General features: G+C 63.6%; 1 protein-coding gene across 1 annotated transcript; it reads right to left on the bottom strand.

Annotated features, from left to right (window-relative positions):
• Window positions 1-1,664: 1,664 nt before the first annotated feature.
• Window positions 1,665-15,216, bottom strand: CYTH1 (cytohesin 1; the record flags this gene model as incomplete). The annotated part of the gene is made up of 13 exons (XM_079544267.1): window positions 1,665-1,743; window positions 1,878-2,032; window positions 2,270-2,341; window positions 2,580-2,656; window positions 5,415-5,526; window positions 5,604-5,752; window positions 5,825-5,937; window positions 6,047-6,127; window positions 6,430-6,548; window positions 6,686-6,752; window positions 7,496-7,560; window positions 8,446-8,528; window positions 15,195-15,216. 13 exons carry the CDS (start codon window positions 15,214-15,216, stop codon window positions 1,665-1,667), a joined length of 1,194 nt encoding a protein of 397 aa, XP_079400393.1.
• Between the last annotated feature and the right edge of the window lie 393 nt (window positions 15,217-15,609).

Below are 15,609 nucleotides of genomic sequence, written 5' to 3'. Positions count from 1 at the left end.
CTGCTCAGCCCTGCTCAGCCCTGCTCAGCCCTGCTGCCCGGACCCCCGCCCCCCCTCCTGCCCTCAGCCTTCTCTCGCCGCATCCCCGCAGAGCTGCCGGCCCCGGCCCTTCCAACCCAACACCCCCCAGGCTCCCACCCTGCCCTATTCCCCCCGCCGTGCCGTCACCCACGCCGCCCCGTCCCTCCTGCCCCGTCCCTATCGCACCCGCAGCCCTCCGACAGCCTCCAGGCGCCTTCCGCAGCCCTACGAGCACCGGCTCCGACTGGCAACGGCTGCAGCCCCAACCGACGCCGGCACCAGCCCCAAACCGACGCCAGCTGCGGCCCAACTGCCTCAGAAGCGCGGGGCTGCCCCAATAACCCCCGGCTGCCGTCGGGAGGGGTCGATTGCTCTCCTCCTCCAGCTGGACGCAGGTCCCCGTGAGCTGAGATGGGGACCAGGAGCCGCCCCCTCTTCCCCCCACTGCCCACCGCGGCCCTGCAGCTCCCTAAAGGGCGGCACGAGGGCTCGACCCCAACCCACAGCAGCAGGAGCCGTCCTGCCCCGCGGTCCCTGCTTCCCAGAACCAGGACTGGGACGTTGCACGGCCCAAACCCCTGCAACAAAGCCCAGGAAGACATGAATTGAGCGCAGTTCGGTGTTTATTGGCTGCAGATCCTCAGCAGTTTACAAAGCCGTGGCAAAAAAAAAAAGAAAAAAAAAGGAAAAAAAAAAAAGGAAAAAAAAAAAAAGAATACAAAATCCTGCCACACCGCGCCCTCCAGAGAAACCTCTGCACAGAACCCCAACATACAAAATAATCTAAAAGGAGAAAACTATACAGGAATATTTACACCTCTGATAAATAGACTAATACTGATCCAGGTGCCTCTCCGGACCTGTGCGTGTGGCTGGGGAATGGGACGGCCGTGGTGCTCGTGGGGCCACATCCTGATTGCAGCCATCCTTGGTGCAGTCCTGCCTGGGAACAGGGGCTCACGATGGCCGTCCCAACCCAGCACCAAGGGGCTCATGGCTGCAGGATGTGGCAAGGCAGCAGCAGCCCGGTGCCATCGGACTGCAGCCTCACCCAGCTCTGGCACCTCATGGCTGGGGAGGGCACCCCAAGCCCGCTACAACGAGGGCCAGGAGTGCTGCCACTGCCCCAGGGCTGCCCCATGCCTCCAGCACCCCACAGCCACCAGCCTTCTTCTCCAGGATGGGACACCTCAAGTGCTTCAGGACACGAGTGCTGGGACCCAGAAGCATGTCCCCAACATGGGGTCCCTGGATTCCCCTTGATCTGGCTCTTATTCTGCCCATTGGCTGCAGCTCAATGCTGCCCAGGGCTGGAAGCTGCTCAGGGGGAGCTCAGCGGGGGAATGCTGGACAAGCATTGGGCTGCCAAGGTGGGAAGGGAGAGCGATGTGCACAGGTGGCACTTCCCATCCCACAGCCAACCCCAGGACTGTGTGCAGGGGAATCCCAGCTGCAGCCTGGAGCTGTCTGGAAGTGAGGTGGCAATGGCACCGAGACGCCCTTGCTCTTTCCCTCCCCCCACGGTAAAGAAACTGCAAAGCTGAAGCTGGGTCCTGGCCCCAGGGCCGTGCTGAGCCCCAGCCCCGCAGCCCTGGGGATGGGAGGTACGGTGCTGCCTGGGGCACGGCGGCCTCGTGGGGCTGCTAATGCCTCTTGGTGGAGGACACCTTCTTCTTCCTGGCAGCCAGCATCTCGTAGAATGGGTCCCGGCTGATGGCTGCCCTGGTGGGGGAGCATGGCGAGTGTCAGCCCGCAGCTGTCCTGCTGGGGACAGCCCCCCTTTGCACCCCATGCGAAGCCCTTTCCCCCCACCACTCCCCACGCTGAGAGCAGGGGATGGCCCCCAGAGCACTCACTTGATGCACTTGATCCACTCCTCCTTCTCCTCAGGCGTGGGGGCTGAGATGCGGTACACGGTGTGGTTGCCCTCCACCACCCGCCCGTCCGCCTCCGTCTTGCACGCCTTGATTACCTGGTCCTTGTTGTCTGGGATGTAGAGCTCAAAGCAGTTCTGCAGGGAGGAAGTCCTTCAGACACAGCCCCCACCCCGAGGGCAGTGGGGCACCCCGGGCTGGGGGGACGATGCAGAGCAGTGGGGCTCCCAGCACATCCAGCTCAGCAGGATGAGGACGTGCTGTGACACCACCCCACAGCTGTGCCCTGCCACCACAGCAGGGCCCTCTGGCTCTCCCTGTCCCACCCTTCCCAGGTGCCCCTCCAGCCTCGCAGGATCCTGCCTGGCACTCACGGGCTTCTTGGAGTCCTCCACCTCACGGATGCTCAGGTTCTCCAGGGGGATGATGCCCCGTGGCTCTTTATCCTGATGGGGCCAAGCAAAGGTTTTCATTAAAGACACCTCCAACTCCTTCCCAGTGCCCCATAGGAAGGGTTGAGCGCTTCCAGCACGCCATCCAACACTCCCTGTGCAGAGGCTGCCGGCACTGCCCAGCCCTAGTCTGCATCCCAACCCCTAGGGCCATGGTGCAGGGCACAACAGCCCCCGGACGTCCCCACCCCGCACCCGCCGCTCTGCCCCAACCCCTGCTCAGGTCACTGACCGTCGTGTATTCAAAGTAGTAAAGGCAGTTGTCTGTCAGGATGAACCAGCGCCGCTTCCACGTCTTCACCCTTCCTCCTGGGAGCAGAGACAGGAGGTTGGGGCAGCCCTGGTGCCGCCGCACAGCACGGCACGGCAGCGCTGCAGCCCACGCGGACGCACACAGACAAGCAGAGGCAGGCAGCCCAGAGCGCCGGGCGCAGAGCAGCAGGCAGCACACAGCACGCCGGCAGAGCACGAGCGGAAAGCAGACGGATGAGGATGGAGACAGAGGGCGGTGGGAGGGCAGGGATGGGAGCGCTGCTGTGCCCGTTTGCACCAATAAAACGCTGATGTGCGGGCAGAGGGTGCTGCAGCTCAGAGGGGCTGCGGGCCGCAGCCAGCCCTGCAGCACAGCCCACTGCCAAGGCAAGGCAGAGCTCAGCGCTGCAGCATGCAAACTTTGGCCAGAGAGTTCTACACCCACCACTGCGAAGGCAGAGCGCTCCCCCCCAGGCTCACAGAGTGCTGCAGTGCTGGGCCTGGCTCTGCCCTCACACCCCCAGCACGCTCCAGGCACTAGCTGCTCTGCTCAGCGCCGTGCTATGGGTGCCAGCCATGCTGCCCAGGGTGGGCACAAAGAAGCAATGTGTGCGCAAAGGGAATGTGCTCATTTCTTCTCCCTCTGTTCGGCTCTGCAGGAAGATTCCTGCCTCACATCCCCCCATGCCACCCTCCTGCCCACCCATTAACCCGACCACAGACAGTGCCCGCTCCTGAGAAAGCCTCCACACCCCATTCCCTGCCCCAAAGCCAGGCCAGGGCTGGCATTTCCCAGTAAAGCCCCCCCTCCCCTGCTCACCTGGAGCCAAGCCCACCCAACGGCCCGAGGCTCGATGCCCTCCAGCCCCCACCTCAAGAAACTCCAACTCTTCCCAAGCCCTCCTTGCAGGCTACAGCCTCACCAGGTGACAACATGCCAGAGCTCTGGAGGAGGAACCGTGTGGCACCGAGAACCAGCACAGCCCTGGGGCTGGCCAGAGTGAGGGGTCAGCGCTGCCCAGCTGGGCTCTGTGCTCCCACAGGCTGAGCCAGGGCAGCGCCTGTGCCCAGCACCAGGACAGCCACGAGCTCCAGCATGGCACAGAACTCTGCACATAAACTCCCACCTGCTCCCTGCACCCAGCCAGCTTCAGGCACGCAGGCTGGGCCCTTCCCGGATGCCCTGAAACACCACAATCCCAGCCCCATCCCTCACGGTACTGGAGGCAACGACCAGTCGTGGATGGGTCTGAGGGCACACCAGCACCTCGGTGAACAGTGGTCACTGCCCCATTTGTCCTCAAGATGGGACTCAGGGCAGCAGAGGGAACCGGGAGGCCTCGGGGAGCGTTCGGCATCGGAGGGACCAGCAGCCACGTCCCTGCCCTGGTGGCTGCGGGTGCGGGGCTGTCCCCTGCAGGCAAGGTCCCCCCGGGCAGTGCGGTGGTTAGCAGCAGCAGCAATGAGACTAATCGCCAGCAATTAAAAACGAAAAGGAAACAAAGCCCCAGAGGCATGAGCAGAGCAGGGGATAGGGGTACGTACCTCCTGGAGTTGGGGGGCAAGGAAAGGAAGAGCCAAAATCATGGAAACATACAAATGAGGGAAAAAAGAAAATTAAAAAAAAAAAAAAAAAAAAAGGAAAAATAAAAATAAAAAAGAGGAAACCCCGAAGAACCCCCCTCGCCCCGCACAGAGCCATGTGTGTCAGCGGGACAGGGCTGCAGATGGGGAGCTTTGAGGGGACGGGCCAGCGGCACCACCACGGGGATAACAGGATAACATGCCCTGGCTCTGTGGCTGTGCCCCCCCTCCCTCTTGCCCACGGCCCCAAGGGGGCTCAATGGTGCTGGGGCTCATGGGCTCTGCTACACTGTTGGTGTCCCTGGCTCTGAGCAGCCCCAACCCTCGTGCTATGGGACCCTTCCACCAGCAGAGCGCTGGGATCGATGGGGACACAAGAGGCAGGGGCCAAGGGTTCTTCATGGCCCCTCATGCCCCCATCCCACAGCTGGGGAGCAGTTGGCGCTTTGTTCAGAGCCCAGGCAGGGCTCTGTGCCGCTCATTGCACAGAAAGGGATAAGGTCCTGATCCCATCTCACAGGGGTGGCAACAGAGCAAAAACTGCCCCCAGTGAGAGGACAGAGCCCCAACTTCAGCAAGAGCCCAGGGAAAGGCCTTGCAGCCCCTGCTCCTGCCAGCACCCCCCCTCCTCACTCAACCCGGGCAGAGGTCCCCAGGAGGTGCCGAGATGAGAAGCTGCAGGAGCCAGGGTGTGGGGCAGGCTCGTGTCTGCGCGCTGGGCTGTGCAGCGGGGATGCCATGCACGCTGCCTGCATGTGGAGCCGGGATGCAGAGGTGATAATGCTGTGGGAAGGTGAGGCAGGGACCGCTCTGAGGCATGGAGGGGACACGCAGCCCGGGGGCAGCTCGCCGTTCGCTCCCTGGGGCTCCAATGGGACCCTGCTGTGCCCCAGTGCTGTGCAGAGCCCCCCAGCTCTGTGCTCTGACACCAGAGCCGGCACCAGCTCAGCACAGCAGCCTCGAGGCAGAATCCCTCTGGGAGCCCACGTGGCTGCAGCAAAGGGTCTCTCCAGCAGCAGCTCTGCTCCTGCTGCTCAGTGTGAGGCCGATGGAGGGACAGAGGTAAGGACACCGTCCCTGCGGGCTGTGCTCATGGCTGCAGCCCCTCATCCCTTGGCAGGGCTGTGCTCTACAGAGCCAGGTGCAGGCAGTCTGTGGGCATCGCACTCGTGGTTCAGCCCAGTTCCTGAGGCAGAGCTCACTCTGCACCCATCTGGTTGCCAGCACTCACCCAGCTTCAGCAGCCAGCCCTCCCGGTCGGGGTTGAAGAAGGTGTGGGTGAGGTCATTGCCATCATCCTCTGGGATTTTGAAGGGTTCATTCTTGATGCTCTCATAGAGATTCTGGTACAACCACACACGGTGTCACCTCTGTGAGCCCGCTGTGCCCCAGCCCTGAACCCTTGCATCCCATCCCTTACCCGCAGCAGCTCCTCAGGCAGGTCCCCCCCATCGTTGATGCCACGGTTCATGGCAATAAAGCGCTCTGCTGTGGGTTTGTCCTTGACGTTGGGGTTGTGCAGGCTGGTATTCAGCATGATGATAGCGAAGGAGAGCACATAGCAGGTGTCTGTGGGGACAGAGGGGACGGTCAGGTGCAAGGCAGGGCATGGAGCTGGGCACAGACCCGGAGCGTGCTCACCTGTGGACTGGAAAACGCCGGGGTTGCACTGGCAGTACCGCTGTGCAAAGGCCTCCATCATCCGATCGATCTTCTGTGCCTCTCCTGGCAGCCGAAAGCTCCACAGGAACTGCCTGAGGACAGCAGGCACAGCACTGTTTTGGGGCTCTGTGCACCCTCCCGCCCTCAGGGCCCTGCAGGGCACACAGCTCACAGCCCAGCCCCGCTCGGTCCCCGGCTCACCGCAGTGCCTGGACGAGGTTGAGGTCCGTGAACTCGTGCAGCTCCACGAAGGCATGCAGGACTTGGATGTTGAACTCATCCCTGCAGGAACAAAGCCAGAGCACGAGGTGTGTGCGATCAGCTGGGTCCTGTGACTGCCATGCGGCCCCCTGCCCCGCTCTGCTCTCTGCTCCTCTCAGGGTAGGGAACTTGTGGCTGTGGCCATCCTACGGCCCCGTTTGCACACAGCAGCCCCTCCAGGAGCCCAGCCACAGACCTTGACACTCAGCAAGGGGCCAGAGCCTGATGTCCTGCTGGGGGCCCTGGAGCCAGCCCAGCAGCACCCTGCAAGGGCTGCACCATCTTCTCCTGCACAGGACCGAGCTGCTCCAGGCCTTGCATACCTCTCGCCCAGGTAGTCCCCAATGGCTGTCTTGTTGAGGCCCTCTCCCTTGTAGAGGAACTGAGCGATATCCTCGCACGTGTTCTTCAGCAAGTCGTTCTCTATCAGGAACTGGATGCCCTGGAGCAGAGCAAGAGGCATTGCTTTGGGTCGTGCTTCCAACCCCATTCCATTCCCTGCTCCTGGCTCTGCTCGGCTCAGCACCCAGACCATGGTGTGCAGCACACCCTGCCGAGCCTGGTGCCAGTCCCCAATACCTTCTTGGGATCCATGTTGAACTTCTTCCTGCCCATTGCCACCTGCTTGTTTCTCTGCATGTTTTTCCTGCAGGACACAAAACAGCTTTGAGCGTCAAAGAGAGTCATAGAAAGGTTTGAGTAGGAAAGGTCACGACAAATCACCCAGTTCCAATCCAGGCTGGAGTTGTCCCCCACCAGACCAGGCTGCCCAGGACCCCATGCAACCTGGCCTCGGGTACCTGCAGGGATGGGGCACCCACAACCTGTGCTAGAGAACTGCCCAGAGAAGTTCAGGAGCCCTGGTTTCCTCCTCCCAGCCTCTTGCCCCATGTAGATGTGACCAGAAGCAGAGCTCCTCAACCCATGACAGGCTCCCCAGCACCAAACTGGGCACAATCTGCACAAACTGGGGAAAATGCAGCACCTGGCACTCAGCTCCTCTCCTGCTCCACTCTGATGCTGCCAGGCCCTGAGTATGGAGCTGCCCTGGGTTTTTTGCACCGTGCAGACCACACCAGCAGCCTCCTTTTGCCTGAGAAGGGGCAGCCTGGCATTGCAGCGGGGCTGTGGGGACAATGTGAGGGCAATTGGAAATGACACAGCGAGTCAGCTCCCACCAGGACCCCCTAATCCCATGCTGGCACTGCTTGCACCAGCCCAGAATAACAAAGTCTCTGTGGCCAGACAGGGGATGAGCCTTGGAAAAACAGACTTCTGGAGGAACAATTCAGTCTGGGATCCTGCAACTGCGCTGAGGAATTAGAAGTGTCTGGGAAAGCCACACGCAGCAGCACCCATGGGACAGGCCAGCAGCACAGCACGGCTCACCTCTCCTCTGTGGAGCCCAGGTTCTCGATCTCATTCGTCACTTCTGCGATCTCATCTTTCAGCCGCTGAGCGGAGAGAGCACACAGTGAGCCAGGGCCTGCCTTCCTCCCACCCCCAGGTGCCCAGGAGAATGCAGGGCACCCCACAGACTGAGGTGGGGATTGTGCCAGCCCTAGAGCTACTCCTCCCAGAGGCCCCAGACCCCCATGTCTCCCCCTGAGTTCTGTCCTGGGGCTGAAGCAGCTCCTGGGGCACTGGACAGAGGGGAACCGATTGCACCCCGCTGCTAATCCCCCCACAGCACTGCCACACTCTGTGCATGTAGGAAGGAAGAGATTCAGAGGTTAACAAAATTACCCCTAATCCCTTTAGATCATACCCAGCATATGGCAGTAATTAGCCTGTGCTGCCTTAATCAGGGACATGACGGATGAGCGTCCCAGATGAGCGCTGACCTCACAGCCACTCGCCAGGACAAAGCCCTGGCCCAGAAGCACAGTCTCTGTATGTGCCAGGGGGGTGGCACAGGAGATGTCAATGCCTGGGCCACAGGATAGAGTACAATCTGGAGCTCTTCCCTGCAGGGCTATCCCTGCCACGGATGGGGCAGCAAATCACTGGGTCCTGCAGCAGCTGCTGACCCCCTGGGCCCAGCTCTCCCTGCCCTGCATTCCCAGCAGCTCCAATTTTCTGCCCCAGAAATTCCACAAGAGTCTTTGCAAGCAGCAAGGAGCAGGAGCTGGCAAGGAAAGGGGACAGAAGCACAGTGCCAGACCACAGCTCCTGCATGGGCACTGCAGCTGTGGGGCAGCCCCATCCAAAGCAGCCTCTTCTCCTGCTAGAAGTGAGGTGAGGCTCCCAGGACGGGGTTGGGCTCAAGCAAGAGGCCTCATCTGGGTCAGCCAGGGATGGGGATGTAGGCGTTCATGCAGCAGCCCTGAGTGCCATACCTGAATATCAGCCAGCAGCTCCTGCTTGCGGCGGCGGATGTTTTCCAGCTCCTGGCACTCCTCCGGGGTCAGGTCACTGGGCACTGTGAGGGACAAGGACAGCACAGTGGATCACTCTCACGCCAGGATCCTGCCAGCAGCTGGCATGTGGTGCTACTGAAGGATCTGGTGAGCCCCAGCCCTGCATGGCCAAGAGCTGCCAGCAGCACGCAAGGAATGCGATGGACACTGTGCTCCCCAGCTGGGCAGCGGCTGTGGGGGGAGCCTGGCCCCACAGATTCCTGCTGATTTAGTCTGAGGCAGTAAGCTCTGGCCCAGCCTCTGGTGCCACTGCAGCCTCTAACCCCTGTGCTCACTGCAGCCATGGCACCACGGCTGGGAGGATGCCCTGCTCCTCGAGTGGCCCTGCCAGCAGCTCCCGCTCAGCCCCGTGCTCCTTCCTCCATTCCACCCTGGCTGATCCCAGCCCTGCAGCCCCCACAGGGACCCAGAGCCACCCGAGCGATGCTAAGCCACGATGGGTGAGCCCCAGAGAGAGCTGGCTCCAGGCCGTCCTTGGTGCCTCCTCCGTGCTGAATGCACCCACCTGAATGGAGGTGAGAGCCAGTGCACCCCAACACCCATCACTGCACGGGGTGACACCTGGCTGCCTTGCTTTACCCACAGCAGCCGGGGCTGAGCCACACGCTCCATCGCCCTTCCCTCACACTGCAGCTCAGGGGTGACATTCCTGCTGCTCCCCAGCGCATGACCTCCCGCTCTGCACTTACATGGCACCCGCTGCTCCTGTTCCCAAGGTCACCCTGGCAGCCCCCGCCTCCCCCTGCCCTACCATCGCCTTTCAGCTCACATCCTACAACGAGGGCATGACCAAAACTCCAAGATTGGTGCCTGCAGAGCAGAGCTCTTGCCACAAAGCACCTCACTTCACTCTTCCCCCACCTATCCCCAGGTGCCACCACAGTCCCCAGGTCCCCACTGTCCCCTCCATTCCACCCTGTGCTGTCCCAGGCCCAGTTCAGCCCAGCACTCCTTGGGGGCCCAACAGCCAGGACCCTCCATCCCCTCTCTCACACCCCAGCACCGTTTGCTCTCTCCAGCGCCGTCCCCAGTGCTGTTCCCCCCTCCTCGCCAAGGCTTGCAGTGCCTCTGGGGTGGTGGCTGTGCTCACACGAACCGAATGTCCCAGCTCAGCACTTTCCTCACTCCGCTCGCGTTCCCTGATGAGGTTCCTCCTTTAGAGAAATCCCCTCTGCAAAGGTCAGCAGCAGCTCCAGCTTGCGACACAATCCCTCTGGACTCGACGGAATACTTCCCAATATTTCCAGCCTCAGATATCCAAGTTACAGCACCAGGTTCTGAACTATCTATGCCCAGAACGCTGGAGGCACTGCTCCGTGGGCTGCTCAAACCCTCCCCAGCACTGGAATGGAGTCGGTTCCACTGGAGCACGGCCTCTCCGGTCCGGCTGTGTCCAGCACCCTGCAGGATGTGGCTTGCTGGGAGTTGCAGTGTGGGGCTGTGTGGGAGGTGAAATTCAGTGCCAGACCGCAGTCCCCCCAGGCCTGCAGAGGGTGGGTGGACGGGTGGGAGGCTGCAGCAGCGATAGAGCAGTGCAGGCACGCAGTAGGTGCAGAGAGCCCTGGGGGAACGCTGCCTCTGCCCACCTCTGGGCAGTGTGGGCAGGGGGCTCAGAGAGACTCGTAGCAGCCACAAAACCCATCCCCCCCCCACCCCCCCCAGCCAGCCTGCCTGCTGCTGTGCTGGGAGAGCACTCGTGACACGGCCCAGCCGTGTCAGCAGCAGCAGGAGGAAGAGAAACCCCAGACGCAGAGCTTTTTTCAGCAAAGGACGCAGGCGTTAACCCTTCCATGGCGCCGAGTGGAGCTGCAGCAGCCTCTGAGCCTCAGCCCTGCACAGGGCTGTAAGCGGGGGCTGGAGCAGAGCACCAAGTCCAGCATCCACACCAGGCTGTCATCCCAGGCTGCCATGCTGAGAGCAAGGATTTCCAGCACAAACCAGAAAGCACCAATACCGTGTGCCATCCCCCCAACCTCTGCAGAGCAATGCAGGGGAGCAGCTGCCTCACCCCCAGGGCAGCGAGGAGCATGGCAAGGCTCCGTCCTGGCTGCAAGGCACAGGAGCACATACCTCGCTCACACCGTGCATTGAACGGACACAAATCCCCTCTGCGTGGCACCCAGCCCCACCTGCCTCTTTCCCACCCGCTGCCCCATGCAGGCTGCTGGCTGCTCACCGCCGCCCTGCACCCCGAGGACCATCCTGCCGGGCCGTTTCCTTCTGCCCACGTCCACACAGCGCTGCAGAGGTGCTGCCCTTTGGGGTGCCGACAGCTGCCCCCTCCCAGCGCTTCCCGGGTGAGTCAGGGCAGCGCCGGGCCAATGAGCTCCGTGCTGTGCCAGGCGTCATCGCAGCCCGGCCGGGAGTTGGCACCAGCAACGCCCGGTTCCTGTGCAGCCAGAGCCCCGCGCCCCCTCCTCGGCCTCCAGGGTCGCTGCCGCCCACCCGGCCCGGCCCTTCCTTCCTCGGGGGCTGCCAGGATGCGTGCGGCTCAGCACGTCCCGAGCTCAGGGCGGTGACACCCGGGACCCCTCTCCCACCCCAGCCGGGGTCCCTACCCTGCCTTGAAGCTCTGGCGCTGCCCAGCCATACCCCCCAGCTGTGGGTTCAGGGCTGTAAGGGCCGCCACCTGCTCTCATCTCCCACAATGGTGCCGTGCCTGCAGCAGCAGAGCCCTCGGCAAGGCCCTGTCCCGCTGCAGCTGCCTGGAGAGACCACAAGAGCTCTGCCACATTGACTCAGCTAAATCCTGCTCCACGGCACGCGATGGAAAAACGGCATCCAGAGCGCTTGGCTGCAGGGATCTCCCAGGAAAGCCCAGGGAAGAAAGGCCTAAAACAAGGCTCACGTTGGCCTTTCAGCCGAACGCTGTGCTGTGGAGCCACAGCCCTCCTGCTGCACAGGTGCTGCACAAGCAAAGCTGAAGACCGCAGGGACACCCCAGCCCAAGGCATGGGCTGCTGACCTCAGGGCATTGCCTGTGGGCTCCACTGTGGGGCTCCTGCTGCACCCCACTGCTGGGGGGGGGGGACTGAGAGGCCCCAAGAAACTTCCTGCCCCCGCCCCAGTGCACCACATCCTGTTTTCACTATGCTGTGTGTACATCCTGGGTTGCGTCAGCCCTGTTCTTCCCCACAGACAGTTGAGGTGCGTCAGGAGCACGGCTCAGGGACGGGCGGCTCCAAGATAGAATCCCCCAGCCCTGCCCCACAGATGAGAGGTGGCTGGGATTCTCAGCCCCTTGGAGCAGCCTTGCCTTGACACCTCATCTTCTGCACCCCTACCCCCAGTAGGGAACCTACCCCACTAGTTTCAGGCTCCTGCACCCCCTGAGCACAGAGCCCAGCTCGGTCACAGGGCTGGAGCACCTTGGGGGTACATAACGGAGCCACATCCACCCTCACAGAGCTACACCTTCCTGCAGCCCCACGTGGGTGCCAGGAGTGCATCCCACATGCTCCTCACTTATACTCCATTCCCAGGTCCCAGCTTAGGAGCAGAAGCCTCCAGACAGACAGCAGCAGCTCACAGGCACTGCCAGCCCACAGTGGCAGCTGTGACACAGCAGGCGCTGGGCTGCCCCAGCCAGGTTTTGCCTGGAGAACGTAGGCTGGAGCTGTGCTCACAGCCACGCATGCTCGCTCCTGCTCCGACTGGAGTAGCAGTGAGGGCATCACCCACGGCAGCGCTGGGGCAGGGGGATGAGGGGCTGCTGGACACATCTCAGTGTGCTACATGTACCCACTGCGCTCCCACTGCGCTCCCACAGGCTCCCCAGCACCCCATTCCAGCAATATGGTGCAATACCAGCCGCACCCGGAGCCCAGGGCTTGCGGGGGCCCGAGCCTGGCAGCGCACAGGGGAAGGAGGCAGCAAGACGACTGAGACTCTCTGTGCTGCTGTCAGCACGAGCCATATGGAGCCAGAGCTACGGGCACCTCATCTGCTGGGGGGACAGGGATGCTGCAGGGAGCAGAGGGCACGAAGCACCTACCTGCCGTGGTGGCCACGGAGGGGCAGAGGAAGGCCTGAAAGCTGGAGGCGCAGAGCTCGCTGACCGTCCCCATGCTGCGCAGCGCCGGCTCCCCTGGGGCAGGCAGAGGGCAGGCGGGCACCACACAGCAGCAGCAGCTCCCTGCAGCCGGGGCTGCCCCGGGTGTCCCCGCTCCTCCTGGAGCAGGATAAGGCGGCTCTGGCAGCGGGAGGCTCCAGCAGCAGGAGCCCACGCGCCCGGCCCCAGCCAATCCCGCTCCGTGCCGGCACAGCAGCTGCTGGTGTTCCTGGGCACCGGCCGGCAGCTCAAAGCCACTTGGAGGACGCAGAGTTGGGAAGTTCCCAACAGCACCCCTGGCCTCAGGCTGCCTGCCCCCCGCCAGCCCCAGCACCCAGGCGGCTGATGGTGGGGTATTTTTAGAGCGGTTTTATCCCTCCGTATTAGAGCTTTAAGCATCAAGAGCCGCTGGTTGCGTAGCAACCTTCCCTGCATAAAAGGAAGGTGCATAAAGAGACACAACGGGCTGGAGCAGGCGTGGGGAGAGGGGTGCTGCCACAGCCCCCAGTTGTGGGGCACAGGGGAACGCTGCTCCCCAGTACGGCCCCGATGGACTTGGGCACCTGGGAGCGCAGAGCGGGCAGCCTGGAGCTGGAACACCACGGCTGTGCTGGCGACGATTCCCCAGGCCCTGGCAGCTCCCACAGCAGGAGCTGGGGCTCTGACTGAGCTATCGGCCCCCGGCAGGGCTGGGGGCAGCGTTTGGCCCCACCGCACCCGGCCCCCAATCTGCCAGCCCCACAGGCGCCGAGTGAGCCCAAACCGGACAGACAGCTCCTTCCCTCCCTGCAAGCAGGAGTGATTCCCCAGCGTGGGGCAAGTCCGTGAGTAACAAACTCCAGAGCCTGTCGGGGCATGAGGCCACGTCCTGCAGACGGCACCTGGGACAGCTGGGACTGCTGCTGGGAGCCTGAGCTCTGCTCACCTGTACCGGGCAGCACTGAGATGGGCTGAGATGGGAGAACTCCAAAGTGGGCAGGCAGTGTTCAGATGGGGAAGGGCTACGGGAATGGACACAGGACCTTGAGGGATGCAGTGTTGGGCACAGGCAGGAGTTACCCAGGTACTGGGAGCAGCTGTGGACGGGTGGGAAAGAGATGGGAGCAGTTGCTCCCAGGGCTGCCAGGTGCTCATCACCTCCACGACTGAGTTGCACTGCTTCCCCTTCCCCAGGAAGCAAAGCAGCTGCTGCCTCCTCCTCCGCAGAGGTGAAAGCTGTGAGGAGGTGCAGGGACACAGGGCTGGGCCAGAGGAAGCCTGTGCAGGGAGGGCAGCCATGGGCACTTGAAACGAGCTGCACCAACTGTGGCTCAGGCCCTGGCCTCTGTCTGCCCAAGAGCAGCCCTGGGAGTGGTGCAAGACTGCTCTGCTTCCACCCTGCAGCCCCAGCTCTGGGCAGTGGGCGCAGTACTGTGCACCCAGAGCCGTGGCTGGGCTGAAACAACAGCTCAGGGATGCGTGGCCCTGCCTGGGCCTCCATACAATTTCTGCGAGTCAGCAGTGCTGCTCATCGCACTCTGCTCTGTCTACCTTGGCTAAAGGCCTTTCTCACAACACTGCATGCTCCGAAGCCCCAATATCTCCACCCCACACTCCCTGAACCCAGGCTGACCCCAGTCCCACACTGCCTGTTCTCCCAGCAACCTGAAGCTCACCTCAGAGCTACACACAGAGCTTCAGCCCCGTGTCCCCACAGCCCCCAGTGCCTGCTGCAGGGCTGAGCCTCCAAAGCGCCCCACTGAGCCCATGCTAAGGCACCTGCTGGGACCTGCCCAGACAGCAGGGCTGGCAACGGGCTGCTCGTCCCCAGCCCACCCCGGCGCTGCCCCAGCTGCGGGCCCCCGGCACAAGCCGCTTTGCAGAGCTCGCATCAACCCCGCTTTGAGAAATCCCTTAATCCTCCAGGGCAGCGCCAGCGGTAATCCCTCGGTGCTGCAGGATTACCCCAGGGCCGGGCCCAGCCCGGGACACAGCGCTGGGACAACGGCGGCGCTCCGACGGTCCGATTCCGAACAGCACCGCGGGGACAGCCGGCCCGTGTGCGCCGCTCCGCTCCCGGCCGGATGATGCTCGGGATGGCAGCGGCCCGGTCCGGGTGGGCACACAGCTGTGCCGCCAGCTGCTCGGCCGCCGGGATTTGCTCCCTGCCGACACACACACACACAGGAGGGGGGACGGAGCGGGAGGGGGGGGGACCACCATCTGCACGACCTCTGCACAGCCCTTTCGTCGAGGCGGCGAAACAACGCGGTCAGAAGCGCTTCCCGACGCCGGGAACGACCCGAGCCGAGCCCGGGAAAAACGCCGAAGCCTCTCCCGAACGGCAGCGCCCGGTTCCGGAGCTGCCCGGGAAGGTTCGGAAGGGCGGCATCAGACCCCGCACGTCGGCCGTGCCCCAGTTCCGCCCGCACCGAACGCCCCGCCCGGGCAGGGCCGCCTTATCGCCGTTCGCAGCCCGCACCACCGCCCCGCGGCCCGGCGCCGCCTGCCGCGACCCGACCGCGGCCGCCCCGCAGCCCCCGGCCCGCCCCGCCCGGCGCTCCCGCGGCCCCTCCCACCGCTCCCCCGGTGCCGGTCCTCCGCCCCGGTGCCCCCCCCGTTTCCCCCCCGCACTGACCGTAGCCGCCCTCCTCGTCCATGCCGCCTCCGTCGCTTCGGCCCCGCCCGCGTGACGGCGGCTCCGAGGCCGCAGAGGGCGATGACACGTGACGTGGATGGAGGCGTGGCCAACGCAGGCCCCTCCCATTCCCATACATTTCCCCCCCCCCCTCCCCAGGCCCCGCCCGCTGACACTCAGGTCTCAGACGCGCGTGGTTTTATTGCCCGCCCGGAGCCAAGGGCTGCACTGCGCCTCGCACAGCGGGGGTGGGGCTGGGGGGGGGGGGGGGGGGGCACCAGCCCCAAGGTGCCCAGTTCTGACAGATCAGGGTCAGTGCCCCCCTCCCCAGGAAGGGAGGAGGGGGACACGCAGCCTGGAGGCACAACAGGGGCTGGAGGCACGGCGCAGGGTGGCCCTCCAGCCCCAGCCAGGA

The sequence above is a fragment of the Tetrao urogallus genome (assembly GCF_951394365.1).
Source record: "Tetrao urogallus genome assembly, chromosome: 18".
Classification (NCBI taxonomy): domain Eukaryota; kingdom Metazoa; phylum Chordata; class Aves; order Galliformes; family Phasianidae; genus Tetrao; species Tetrao urogallus.
This window is presented reverse-complemented; position numbering and strand designations above follow the sequence as displayed.